This window comes from Pan troglodytes, chromosome 7 (assembly GCF_028858775.2).
Source record: "Pan troglodytes isolate AG18354 chromosome 7, NHGRI_mPanTro3-v2.0_pri, whole genome shotgun sequence".
Taxonomy (NCBI): Eukaryota; Metazoa; Chordata; class Mammalia; order Primates; family Hominidae; genus Pan; species Pan troglodytes.
Window position 1 is genome coordinate 101,571,022 of NC_072405.2, and position 13,311 is coordinate 101,584,332.

Below are 13,311 nucleotides of genomic sequence, written 5' to 3' on the forward strand. Positions count from 1 at the left end.
ATTATTATTTAAGCATCACTAATAATTTGATAAAAGAAAGAATGCTTTCTTATAGTTTGAATTTACATCTCTTTGATTACTAGTGTAATTGAGCTCTTTGTTCATATGTTTATTGACCATTTGTATTTCTTCTGTTATCTGTTTATGTCCTCTGCTAATTTTAAAATATTTATTTTCTATGACTTCAGGTTTTATATTTAACCTCTTTTAATCTAGAATTTATTTTGTTCTGCTTAGTTTTTGTTCAAACATGATATATTGGATAATCTTTAATATTGGATAATGCAACTGTTATATTTCTGGGTTCTTACTGTTTTAAATTTTTCATATATATATATACACACATATATATATAATATGTTTTTAAGTTAGAGACCCTACCTCTTTCTATATATATTCAATATATATTTAATTAATATTTAATTATATATTAAATGTATAATTATATATAATTATAAATTATAAATGTATAATTATATATAATTGTAAATTATAAATGTATAATTATGTAGATAAATTATATAATTATATATAATTTATATAGATAAATTATATATAATTATATATAATTATATAGATAAATTATATATAATTATATCTAATGTATATAGATAAATTATATATAATTATATATAACGTATATAGATAAATTATATATAATTATATATAACGTATATAGATAAATTATATATAATTATATATAATGTATATAGATAAATTATATAATTATATATAATTTATATAGATAAATTATATAATTATATAATTTATATAGATAAATTTATATAGATAAATTTATATAGATAAATTATATAATTTATCTATATAAATTATATAATTATATAATTTATATATTATATATAATATATATAAATTTATAATTATATATAAAATTAATTATATAATAAATTAAAAATATATTATATTTAATTATTCAATATATATTTAATCAATATATATTTAATTAATATATATTGAATATATATTAATTAAATATATATTCAATATATATATATTTAAAACACACACACACACACACACACACACACACATATTTAAGCTAGAGACAGGATCTCCTTCTGTTGCCCAGGCTGGAGTGTAGTGGTGCAATCATAGCTCACTGTAACCTAGAACTCCTGGGCTTAAGGGATTCCCCCCCGCCAGCAGTCTCTTGGGTAGCTAGGACTGCAGGTGCATGCCACCATACCCAGCTAATTTTTTAAATTTTTCATAGGGAAAGAGTCTTGCTATATTGCCCAGGCTGGTTTCAAACTGCTGGCTTCAAGCGATCCTTCTGCCTCAGCTTCCCGCAGTTCTGGGTGGTGAGCCACCACACCCAGCTTTTTCTTATATATTTTATTATTAGTAACATGTTTTGACTTATTATAAATATACTTTTATGTTTGTTAGTATAAACCCATAAATATTTTCTTTCAACATTTTCTAATATATTCTGTGCATTTAATATTCTGTATGAATTTGAGAACCACTATGTTAAATTTCCAGACAACAAAATTCCAGGTGAGTTTCCTTATATCAAACATTCATGTAGAGGATGGATTGCATTTGGCTGGTTATTATATTTCAGCACCTAATTTAGGGTTCTTTAAAATCTCACCCTATCTTTTTTGTGCTAGTTGATTTAGATGCTTACATAACTATCAACAACATTCTAAGTTGTTGAACAAAGTGTTATTGGCACTTAACTGAAACATAGCCTTTGATTTTAAAAAGGGCTTTAATGTTGTTCTTTTGGTTGACTTTACTCTTACATTGATCCTACCTTTTCTGCCACATCAGATTATCCCAAATTACCAAGATTGAGTGTTTGATATTAATGTATTATACTTTCTTCCTAGTTTCAGGCAAATTCTTTGAGGTAAGTATAACTTCAAGCAGGGCTGCACACTTTTAAAGACAAATAGTTGTATTCATTTCTTGACCATACTTTTCAGGAAGTCATGCACCCCTCCCCTCACATTTTATGCTCTAAGTTTTACAAATATGCCCTTTAGGCAGAATATTTTCCCAGGTTTCTTCGTTTACCCCCTCTATCATCTATAACCTGGCCAATTCCCATTTATCTTCTTTGAGAAGGACCCACCCCACCACCACTGAAAACCCTAAGTCATATACTTCAGGTGCCCTTTCCATGTCCATAGCACTGTTTGCATTAATGTATTGTTTTACTTAGCAATTCCTACACTAGACCATGAGCTCTGTGAATACTGAAGCAACGTCTAAATTTTTTACTATGTAGACCTCGCAATGGGCATGGTGCTTGGTATAAAGTAAGTGACAATAAACAAGTAAGTTAATGCTGAATGACTGAGAACATGTTAATATTTTACATGAAGCTAAATATCTGATGTCAGTTAAATGCCAGCTCTTAACTCTTTTGTGTGTGATCTATCTGTGTTCTTGTTTGCTTCTGGGGTTTGAGGAGGGCCCCAAAGTTGGGGAACCCATGGTCCCCTGACTGCTGTTAATGATGAATCTGCATATAAATAAAGAGTTAAGCATCTCTGCCCCTCAGAGTGTCAGGGACGAAGCCAGAAGAGTCATTCTCTTTAGCAGTGTTCTTATGTAGGAAGGTGCAAAACCTGAGTTTGATGAAAGAATCAAGGGTACAGAAATTTTGGAGATGTAAATAAATACATAGCATTAGCACTGACTACCCTCCTACCTATATCTTTCCTCTCCCTAGCCATTAAGATAGTTTTATAAAACATCATTGAGTTTATTGGGGCCATATTTTCACGTTGGTATATTATAGGTGACCCTGAATTTTGTTTGTATTTTTTCTCATTACTGTAGATTTATGCATATGTTTTTGAAAACATCAAGTCTGTGCGACTGGAAGCATTGCTTTTATCCTTGCTGAGCATTGTGGTCCTTGTTCTTGTTAAAGAGCTGAATGAACAGTTTAAAAGGAAAATTAAAGTTGTTCTTCCTGTAGATTTAGTTTTGGTAAGTATAAAATCAACATTAGCTTTTTGCCATGCAAAGCTTTCCAGTTCTTGGGGAGATCTGCAGATGCTTACTATATTGTCTGTAGTAACCCTCAGCTACTCCTGTCTCTCATTAAAGCAGGGCTAATTTGCGTGGCTACACATTAATGTAAGAACAGGAAACATTTTGAGTTAATAATTTAAAAAAGAAGGCACACATGTTTTCAATTTATACAACATTTCTCATATGCTTATAATTGTTTATATAAATAAGAGAACATATAGCTTAAGATCTTAAATAAGGAGGTACTTATAAGGGTGAGACTCAAAATGTCTCTGGCATGATCTTCTGTAAATTAATAAAATATGGTATCATTTCCTATTTATATGGCACCTATAAGATATGTATAGAAATTTTATCAATTGATAAATGTTCATTCATGATTGAAAGGTTTTGTTACTTACCTAATTTTGCTTCATTGAAAGGATGCTCATGATTTTCATTGGCCAAAGTTGGTTCTCTAAAATATTTTTTTGTTGTACCTGGAAAAGCAATACATTACATTTTGCTCCTAAGGCTTGTGGCATTAGAAAATATGTTTTGAAATTTGAAGAACCTCTAATGGGAACTCTTAACTATACAAAGCATTGAGTTGAAAATAAAATCTTAACATATAACCACAGTCTACTAATTTACTAAAAATTGGCTTTAGTCTTTCAGTGATCTTTGAGTTATACATGTATATGATAAATGTTGTCTAAATAACTTCATCTAATAAAATATTCCTTCTAATTGTTGAAATTATGTAGGTTTATGTACAATTATAAGGCTAGCACATTGCAATTGACTATGAAGGCTACGACTCATTTCTATACAACTAATAAGAAAGGCTTCTCTCCATAACCAGGCCATGTATGATCCTATACTCTTGATAATTTGAGATCTATATAACATATGTGATTTATATAATATGTATGTGTGTATATTTCAAATAAGCCATAAAAATACAGAGTACTATGATTATTAGTTTTCACAGCAACAACTGTGAAACATACCATCTTATCTTGAAGTCCTGTAGATATTAAGAAATGCTTATTATATCTTGGGAAGCTATATCGCATGTTTCATAAAACTAAAAATTGAAAATAGCCTTAGGGATGAAGGCTGTTGAGCTGGTAGTAAACCAGTTGCTTATTCTCTGCAAAACCAGTTATGATTATTCTTACAATAAGATTAAAGGTATTCTTTATACGTGTTATCCCTAACATTTCTAAGACCCAAGGAAAAAGTACCAATGCAAGCCCAAATACTTACAAGTTATAGATCAAAATGTTAAATATAACAGATTCTGTTTTCTTATATTGACAAACATCCCTTAGTGATGACTTTAAAAGCCGGGTTAGAACAGAGAATTTTCCTAGTCATTTATGTTCTGCCAGTATGTGGTAGCATGGGGAGACCCAGCCTCTTGCTCTGCTCCCTCTCTTCACTTTCCAGCTCTATCCCACCTGCCAGGGGATTCATATGTGTATGTGTGGACACCTCCATCCTCACTTCCAGGCTCCAAACACATCGCCACTCCATCACCACTACGACTGTCTCTTTGCCAACTTTCTTGAGCCACCCTGGGAGGATGGACTTCCAGAAGGTGCCCTGCAAGCAGGCAGAAGGACATTTGGGCAGGAAATGTTAGATTCTTAAGTATCCAGAGTGTGGTTCAGAAAGAAGGGTACAGGTTTGAGTTGGGCACAAACCCCCTACTCCCACAGAGCTCCCTTCTTGTGGGGAAGTCTACAGTTGGAAGAAGCCAGATTAGAACCCTCTGAAGCAGGGGTCCTCAATCTCTGGGCCATGGACTGGTACCAGTTCATGGTCTGTTAGGAACCTGGCCACACAGCAGAAGGTGAGCATTATTGCCTGAGCTCTGCCTCCTGTCAGATCAGTGGCAGCATTAGATTCTCATAGGAACACGAACCCTGTTGTGAACTGCACACGTGAGAAATCTAGGTTGCGTGCTTCTTATGATAATCTAGTGCCTGATATACTGAGGTGGAACAGTTTCATCATCCCCAAACCATATCCTCCCTCCTCCCCCAACCCTGTTCGTGAAAAAATTGTCTTCCACAAAGCTGATCCCCGGTGCCAAAAAGGTTGGGGACTGCTGCTCTAAAGCACTAGTCACACCTGGGGTGCAATCCCCCCTTGCCCAGGTCTAAGGGCAGTACTGGCCTTATACACGCATATTGAATTAATATTGAAGAAGGACCAATTACTCAACTGATAAGGAAAGTTTAATTTTGGTAAAGAAATACAGGGAGGAGGTAAAACACTGAAAGGCTAATTCAGTGAGTTAGAGCACTTAATTTTAATATTAACTGTGTATCAAATACCCTGCATACTTCCATTTTCAATAAGAATCAAGTATCTAGTAGCTATGGCATATTTTCTTTATAGCTCTCAATATTTTCTGACCTAGTATAGATGTTTCATGATGATTATGAACAATTATAATTTATTAATTGGCGTAGGAATTTTTAAGTATGTTAATATGTCTGATTCTAACTTAATAGCCTGAATCTTTAGCTACTACTAGCTTCTTTAGAAAATGCTACTATCGTATTACAATATTTATAAATTTTAACAATATCACCTTTATGGTTTTGTTCCTTTTTATCTTTTTCTTTAAGTCTTCAGGTGTTTTGCTTTTTAAGCCTATTTGATGTTTTATAAAACCTCTGCAAATTCAGCTAAATATCATCACAGAGAAGAGAACAACAGGAATATGGGAAAAAATCCTATACAATTATATTGTTGGGCATTGATTATTAGATATTCCTTATTTTGCTAGTTTGAATTTGTTATCCTTTTTTTCTGGCCATGTATATTGTAAATTTGTACTTTAAGTGGATAATTGATGTGCCTCTTACAAGATGAATTACTCCAAACTGATACCATAATCATGTGAAATTTTTAGTATCTATTAAAATTATCAGAAAAATGAAAATCGATGGAAAACAGTAGAATGCAGTGGCTGGTGAACTGGGCTCTGATATGTATGTTAAAGATGATTATGGGTATAGCAGGGAACATGTAACCTTGCTTAGCATATGTCAGTAACAGAAGGATAGGGTATCTGAAACTCCACAGGGGTCATTTTAAAAGCATTGAGCCCAGCAGGCTGGGAAGCAGCATGTTTCACTACAAGAAATAGTAAAAGCTAAAAATTTGAAAATATTCAAGGAGACTGTAAATCATCATTGATTACTAACATGGATTAGGAATGTTGATGCAATATCTCAAACTCTTGAAAGGCTGCTGTCATGGAGAGAAAATGTGCTGTCTTACGAAGCATCCCTTCGTATCATGGGAGGCAAGTATTTAGGTTGGATTGTGCTGTCTTCATGCACACACACACTCCTGTATCCTGTAGTTTTTCCTCTTCAAAATTGGACATAATTGGGTTGACCACGGTAGGATATTAGAAAAGCCATATGATTGGGATGTCATCTAATTTGGAGACTGTCAGTGCTCTCAAAACTGAGGGACTTTTTGACTTTTAATATTTTATTTATTTTTGAAAGTCTGTGCAACTGCTAGATTATTCTTGATGTTTATGGGACATGAGAACAATGTTTACTTTTAAAAATTGTTTTAAGGTGTTTGAGAGGTCAGTAATGTATATATTTTTTCTTTTTTCAAATGGAACCACACAGATTATTGCTGCATCATTTGCTTGTTATTGCACCAATATGGAAAACACATATGGATTAGAAGTAGTTGGTCATATTCCACAAGGGTAATGTAGTCCTTTTTAAAAACATATTATTTGTTTGTTTGTTTATTTTTGATGGAGAAAGGGACAGGGATTGAGTGGGTATGAATATTCCATTTCTTAATTCTAATTAATTTCTATTACAAAATGATAGAAATACACACTTCATGTGTAGAGAAAGAGTAACTTCCAAGACTTCCCCTCTTACTAAGGATGTTGATAATTGCTTTATGCAGCATTGCTTCAGGTAAAAGGTTTGGGAAATATTTGCAAATATATTATTAACAAAATAGAGGGCATTGACTTTGCAAATGAGAGTTATGATCTGGGATTTAGTCAGCCCTATCTCTTCCCCACCACACATATTCTATGACTATTTTCATTTCACTTAAATCATAGTAAAAGTAGACAAGCATAATCTGAAATAGCAAACCCTAGGCCTGGGTAGTATATAATAATGAGAGAGTGGAAGTGGAGAAGAAGGCATTGTTCCCTAGCTGGCCTATAGCCTTCCTCTGGCCACTAAGAAGGAGTTTAACAAAAGAGATGTTCACCCTAAAATGAGCAAAAGGTCGTACCACATATTGGCTGAAAGAAAATAAAAATATATGAGGGAAGGACGACAGTGTCTTATGGGTTATTCACTTTGAATGGGCTGCATTACATGTACACTGATAATTATAAATTTGGGGCAAAGTTACAATTGTTGAATCCTATAAATTTTTATCTTCCAATCCCAAATTTTTGTTTCTAATTACATGAAATGGAGAAACAGTAGAAAAATTCTCAGGAATTAAAAAGGGAATGTTAAAAATCCTATCTTTAGCACATATAGATATAGGCTAATGCTGATTATATGAATCAAATTGAATTTTCTCAAAGATTCCTGCTTTTCTACCTTTGAAAGTCAGCTTATTATTCCTTTTATGCCAATTTGTTGTTATTAGTAATTAGGCTCACTCAGTCTTCGTGAAACAAAGTTCTTTTACTTTGAAATGGTTTTGTATAGCATAATAACCTGTAATGATACAAATCAATTTGTCTTAATGGTAAACTTAAGGAGGTGGGTTAAAAAAAAAAGTCACGCCACTCCTCTATCACCTCTAATTCTCCTTTATTTTGAGTGACCTTTCCAGACTCATCCACTAAAGGAATTATAACAAGAACATGGCTTTGAACAGAAGTGGAGCTGAGATTGCATTCCAGCTCTGCCATTCACCTTGTGATGTTAGATAAATTACCTAACCTTTCTCAAAATGTTTTCTCCTCTATACAGTGGGTATAATGATGCTTGGTTTGGAGGTTGTTGGGAGAATTAAATAAAATAGCTATTATGAAAGGGCCGAGCATTCTACTTACATACTGGGTTTTAAAAATCAACATGAATTCTCTTCCTGTTTTCTTCTACTGCCTGAGGGATTTATTTATTTATTTATTTATTTATTTATTTATTTTTTGGGTAAGTCTCCCAAAGAATCATCAGGGATGAATAAATAATGACACTTTGGCTCAAGTGGTTTTCAAAAGACAATTAGACAAGGGCTGTGTATTATTTGAGAGAAATATTTTGAACAGTTCCTTGAAATGGAAAAACAGCTATGGTCCTATATTTTGAAGCAGAGGGTTAGATGGAGCCTTTATACATATTTTTCTTAATGGATGTAAGGCACAGTTAAGTGTACTGTGAAAGGATTGAGTTAAAAACATAATTAAGATAATGAACTCAATGGCAAATTTAGGGATGAACTCAAGAACTGTAGCTCACAGTAAACCAGTGTTTGCATACAGCACTGTAGTATTCAAAGGAGGAAATATAGTCTTCAACACCAGCCAAATAAATATTTGGAAAGGTTCAAATGAAAGAATGCTCCAGATTTGCTTTTGTTCTGATACAGGAAATTTCTGTCGAGTCAGAGTTTCTGTGGTGTTATCTGAATTCTCTGGGCATAAATGCCAGTTAAATGCATGGAGCTGTCCCTGTGGTGTTCCTTGTAATTTTGCTTTTCTGCTAAATAATGTTGAAAACGAAGGGCTTCTAAGGGCAAGGCTGCTTGGTTTTCTCATGGGTATTTCACTTAGTCTATGTAAACTTCAGAGTCATTGCCACAGTTAAATTCATTGCAAGTTGTTACAGAAATTACATGAAGTTTGATGACTTCAATATGGTCCTTCTTTCCGCAGAATTCCCTCACCTAGAGCTCCCCCGATGAACATCCTCTCTGCAGTGATCACTGAAGCTTTCGGAGTGGCACTTGTAGGCTATGTGGCCTCACTGGCTCTTGCTCAAGGATCTGCCAAAAAATTCAAATATTCAATTGATGACAACCAGGTGGAGTGTGCCCCCAGTCCCTCTCCACTCCAGTTGTATCATTGCACTGTGCACTCCCAGATCCTAAAAATGTTGAACTTATGAAAAATAAAACTTTCCTAACTGTATAGCAAGAGTGGGTTGAACAAAACAAAAGAAAAATATCGAAATCATTCATAGGAAGCTAAAAACCTGACATTGATGGCTCACAATGCTTTTTATTTTGGTTAAAATAAAAGGCATCATGATGTTCTTTTTGATTTGTTTTTAGGAGAGAATCCAAACAGATTTATTATTGCATGCTAATGTTTAATAATTATGGATTTCTAAGTACAAATAACATTAGTATTACTCTTAGTAAAAAAACTAAAGAATGTGAGGGTCTATTCTTAGAATACCAAGAGATGTAGATTATACTGATCATATTTCTGAAAATACTTTTGGATATGTCCTGTTTCTTTTTTTTTTTTTTTTATACTTTTAAGTTTTAGGGTACATGTGCACATTGTGCAGGTTAGTTACATATGTATACATGTGCCGTGCCATGCTGGTGTGCTGCACCCACTAACTCGTCATCTTAGCATTAGGTATATCTCCCAATGCTATCCCTCCCTCCTCCCCCCACCCCACAACAGTCCCCAGAGTGTGATATTCCCCTTCCTGTGTCCATGTGCTCTCATTGTTCAATTCCCACCTATGAGTGAGAATATGCGGTGTTTGGTTTTTTGTTCTTGCGATAGTTTACTGAGAATGATGATTTCCAATTTCATCCATGTCCCTACAAAGGACATGAACTCATCATTTTTTATGGCTGCATAGTATTCCATGGTGTATATGTGCCACATTTTCTTGATCCAGTCTATCACGATTGCATATGTCCTGTTTCAAGTCCTGTCGTGGTCCTACAGAGCTGTGCTGGTCTGCAGAGAAGTTGCAGTGCCGTGGTTTATGAATATCGAACTACCTGTGTGTAAATCTCATTCTCACACTATGTGACCTTAATCTTCTCTGTGCACCAATTTTCTCATCTTCACAAAAGTAGATTTATTCATTCCACAGATATATGTTGAACCCTAATACATAGCAGACACTGGTCTAGGTACAAGTGATACAATGGTGAGCAATGCAGACCATGTCTTTCTTTTACTCGAAACTTCCCAGTTGCTTCTGGTCACACTCAGAGTAAGAGCCTCTCTCATGGCTTATAAGGCTCTACATAACCTGCTAATACCCTTTTCCTCTTTGGTCTCATACCCTTTTATACTCTGTGCTAACACCACCACCTTGCTTCTTCTTGAACCCATTAGTCATGCTTCTGGCTATGGATATTTGCACTTGCTGTTCCCTTTTCTGGGAATTCTGTTCTCTCCAATACCTGCTTAGCTCCTCCATTTATTTATTTATTTATTTTAATTTTTGTTTTCTAGAGACAAACCTCACTCTGTTGGCCAGGCTGGAGTGAGTGGCATGATCATGGCTCACTGCGGCCTCAACCTCCTGGGCTCAAACCATCCTCCCGCCTTAGCCTCCCCAGTAGCTGAGACTTCAGGCATGCACCACCATGCCTGGCTACTTTTTTTTTTCATTTTTTAAACATGGGGGTCTTGCTGTGTTGCTCAGGCTGGTCTCAAACTCCCGGCTTCAAGAGATCCCCTGCCTCTGCCTCCCAAAGTGCTGGGATTGCAGGCATGAGCCACCGTGCTCAGCCAGCTTCTTTATCAAATGCTCCTTTCTCAGGGAGGCCTTCTTTGGTAATCTAAAATCTTAAACTCAAGATTTGCCCATGCTTTCCTCTGTTTTGCTTTCTGTATTTATCTTGTTTATTGCCAGCATTTGCTTTCCACCACCACAGCTCTATGGGGCAGGGATATTTGTTGTGCTTACTAGCAACAGCAGACGCAAAAATACTGTTAAGGGGAATTTGCAATAATCCAAGTGAGATTTGATGACTTGGACCATGATGTAGTGATGGATGAGATGGAAGTATATGGATTCTGGATTGGATATGGGTGCCATTTGGGAAAAGAAGGAGCAGAAAAATCAAGAATAACCCTAAAGCTTTCAATCTAAGCAATTGGAACTTCAAACAGGGAAGAACATGGGAGAACCAGGTTGGGTGGTAGAAAGCTGTAGCCCAATTTAGGAAGTTGGAGATATCTGTTAGCCATCCAAAGGGAGATACTGAGTAGCAGATTGGGTATACAGTCTGACATTCAGAAGAATGGTCCAAGTTGTAGATAAAAATTTTAGAGTTGTCAATGTGTATTTGAGTAGCTTATATGTAGCTAGAGAAGAGAAGCAGTCCTCCAATATTTGCAATTGGTTAGATGGGAAAGAACCACAAAAGGCATTAAAATGTGATGGCCAGGGAGGTAGGAGGAAATCAGGGACATCCTAGAAGCCAAGTGAAGGAGACTTTAGGGAGGAAGAAATGAGCAACTATGCCAAATGCCTCTTTTAGGCAAGGGAAGCCAAAAATGAATCACTGGTTTAGCATTGTGAAGGTCATTTGTGCAGTGATGAGAAGAAAAACCTGACTGATGTGACCTAAAGATGGAGGAGAAATTGATGACAGAGAGCATTAAAAAAAAATAGTATTTCCCTATAAGGTTGTTCTGAGGATTAAATGAGTAAAGTGCTTGAGAACAATTTCTTGCTCATTGTAAGCACCCAATAAATGTTAGCTATTTGTATTGTAATTGTTAAATCCCAACTGGTGGGGAGAACAAAATCTGAATACAAACAAGCCTCATTATGTGACAAATTGTACCTGTGGTCTCTAAAAGTCTATGGTGATTAAGATATTATATATTCTCTCATGAATCTTGCAGGAATTTTTGGCCCATGGCCTCAGCAATATAGTTTCTTCATTTTTCTTCTGCATACCAAGTGCTGCTGCCATGGGAAGGACGGCTGGCCTGTACAGCACAGGAGCGAAGACACAGGTAACTGAATTGTTCCGCAGGGACAAAGCACTGCTGGGCCTTCACTCCCATTCTAGGAGAGTGGGAAGAGATAGAGTCTCTTTAAAGCCCTGAAACTATCTTCACTTATTTAATTTTTTTTCTAAGTTGTTTTAAGAAAGTCCTTCTCTCTCTCATCTCTATCCCATAAATGACACTTACGAAAGCTAAGGATTCAACAAGGAAACTAAAAAATTCTGTACAAATTGAAGCTTTATGGTTAGCAACCTTAGAGGCCAAAGCTCCCTCTAGTGGTGCCTCTCTCTTTCTTTGTAATCTAAATGGTCAACATGACGTTTTCCCATTTTTGTTAACTTCCTTTAAATATATAAAATCGATTATATGAAAAAGAAATCAATCTTTGACACTGAAAGTTCTATCTATAGATATGTACAAGTATATAAATGAATAATAAGATATCTGCACATATTTTAAGTTAAACAATTATATTTTTTAGGAACTCAAATCAATTTGACATGTATTGAGGGCCTGTGATATACCAGGCATTCTGCTGGGTACTGGTAAGATGATGAAGATGATGATGATGTTGATGATGACAATCATAATGATGAAGATGTTGCTATTGATGATGATGGTGGTAGTGGTGGAAAAGATATTGAGTTGTGTGCCAGGCATTGGCTGTCATACTTTTGTTATAAATGAACTTGTTTAATCCTATGAAAAACTAAACCTTTGATGGTCTAGGCAACCTTAAGAAGGAGGTGTAATTATTATCCTCACTTTCTACATGAGAAAGTTGAGGGAAAGAAGGTTAAAGTAACTTACCCAGGTCATAGAGGTAGTAAATGGCAGAGCTGGGATTGGAACCCAGATAGATTTACTTCAAAACTTGGATACACAAGAAAAATCATGTGTATCTTAGTATAAAAAATTAACATTAACAGCAAACCATTATTCAAACAATTTATGTTTAAGATAGGAATCAAATGAGAACTTTTAAAACACTATTTGGGCTAACTCAAACATTCATTGGGAGTCTTCCTTATTAAATACTATTTTAGGTTGTAGAATAATTAAGTTTGAAAAGTATGTGTTTGTTGACCTTGTGGGAAAGTGATCAACAGATATTAAAATTTAACATAAAACTAACTAATCAAGTTCATATCAATGTATCATAGAGTACATGAAAGGAAGCAGTAACCAATTCTGAATCTATTGTAATTTGACAAATAATTGCCACAGCTCATCAGCTAAGAAGTAAAATCCTCCTCCGACCTTGGTTTATATGACACAAGTAATCTGACAGATTTTTACACAGCTTTGATTTTCAAGTGTAGGGTCATCTTCTGTAGTGG

At 34.9% G+C, this 13,311-nt stretch overlaps 1 protein-coding gene across 15 annotated transcripts in view; it reads left to right on the top strand.

Moving 5' to 3' along the window:
- SLC26A7 (solute carrier family 26 member 7) overlaps positions 1–13,311 on the top strand; it is a 170,131-nt gene that overhangs the window by 103,430 nt on the left and 53,390 nt on the right. For 12 of the 15 annotated variants that reach the window (XR_008536928.1, XM_063816410.1, XM_063816412.1 and 9 more), the window contains 4 exons: positions 2,818–2,970; positions 6,666–6,748; positions 8,906–9,053; positions 11,864–11,977. Coding sequence is in view for 14 of the 15 variants with exons in the window: in XM_063816410.1 (XP_063672480.1) it covers positions 2,818–2,970; positions 6,666–6,748; positions 8,906–9,053; positions 11,864–11,977 (498 nt within the window). In the remaining variant the exon portion in view is untranslated. The remainder of the gene's footprint in view (positions 1–2,817; positions 2,971–6,665; positions 6,749–8,905; positions 9,054–11,863; positions 11,978–13,311) is intronic. The other 3 variants (XM_054657404.2, XM_016959668.2, XM_063816414.1) reach the window with 2 other exon arrangements.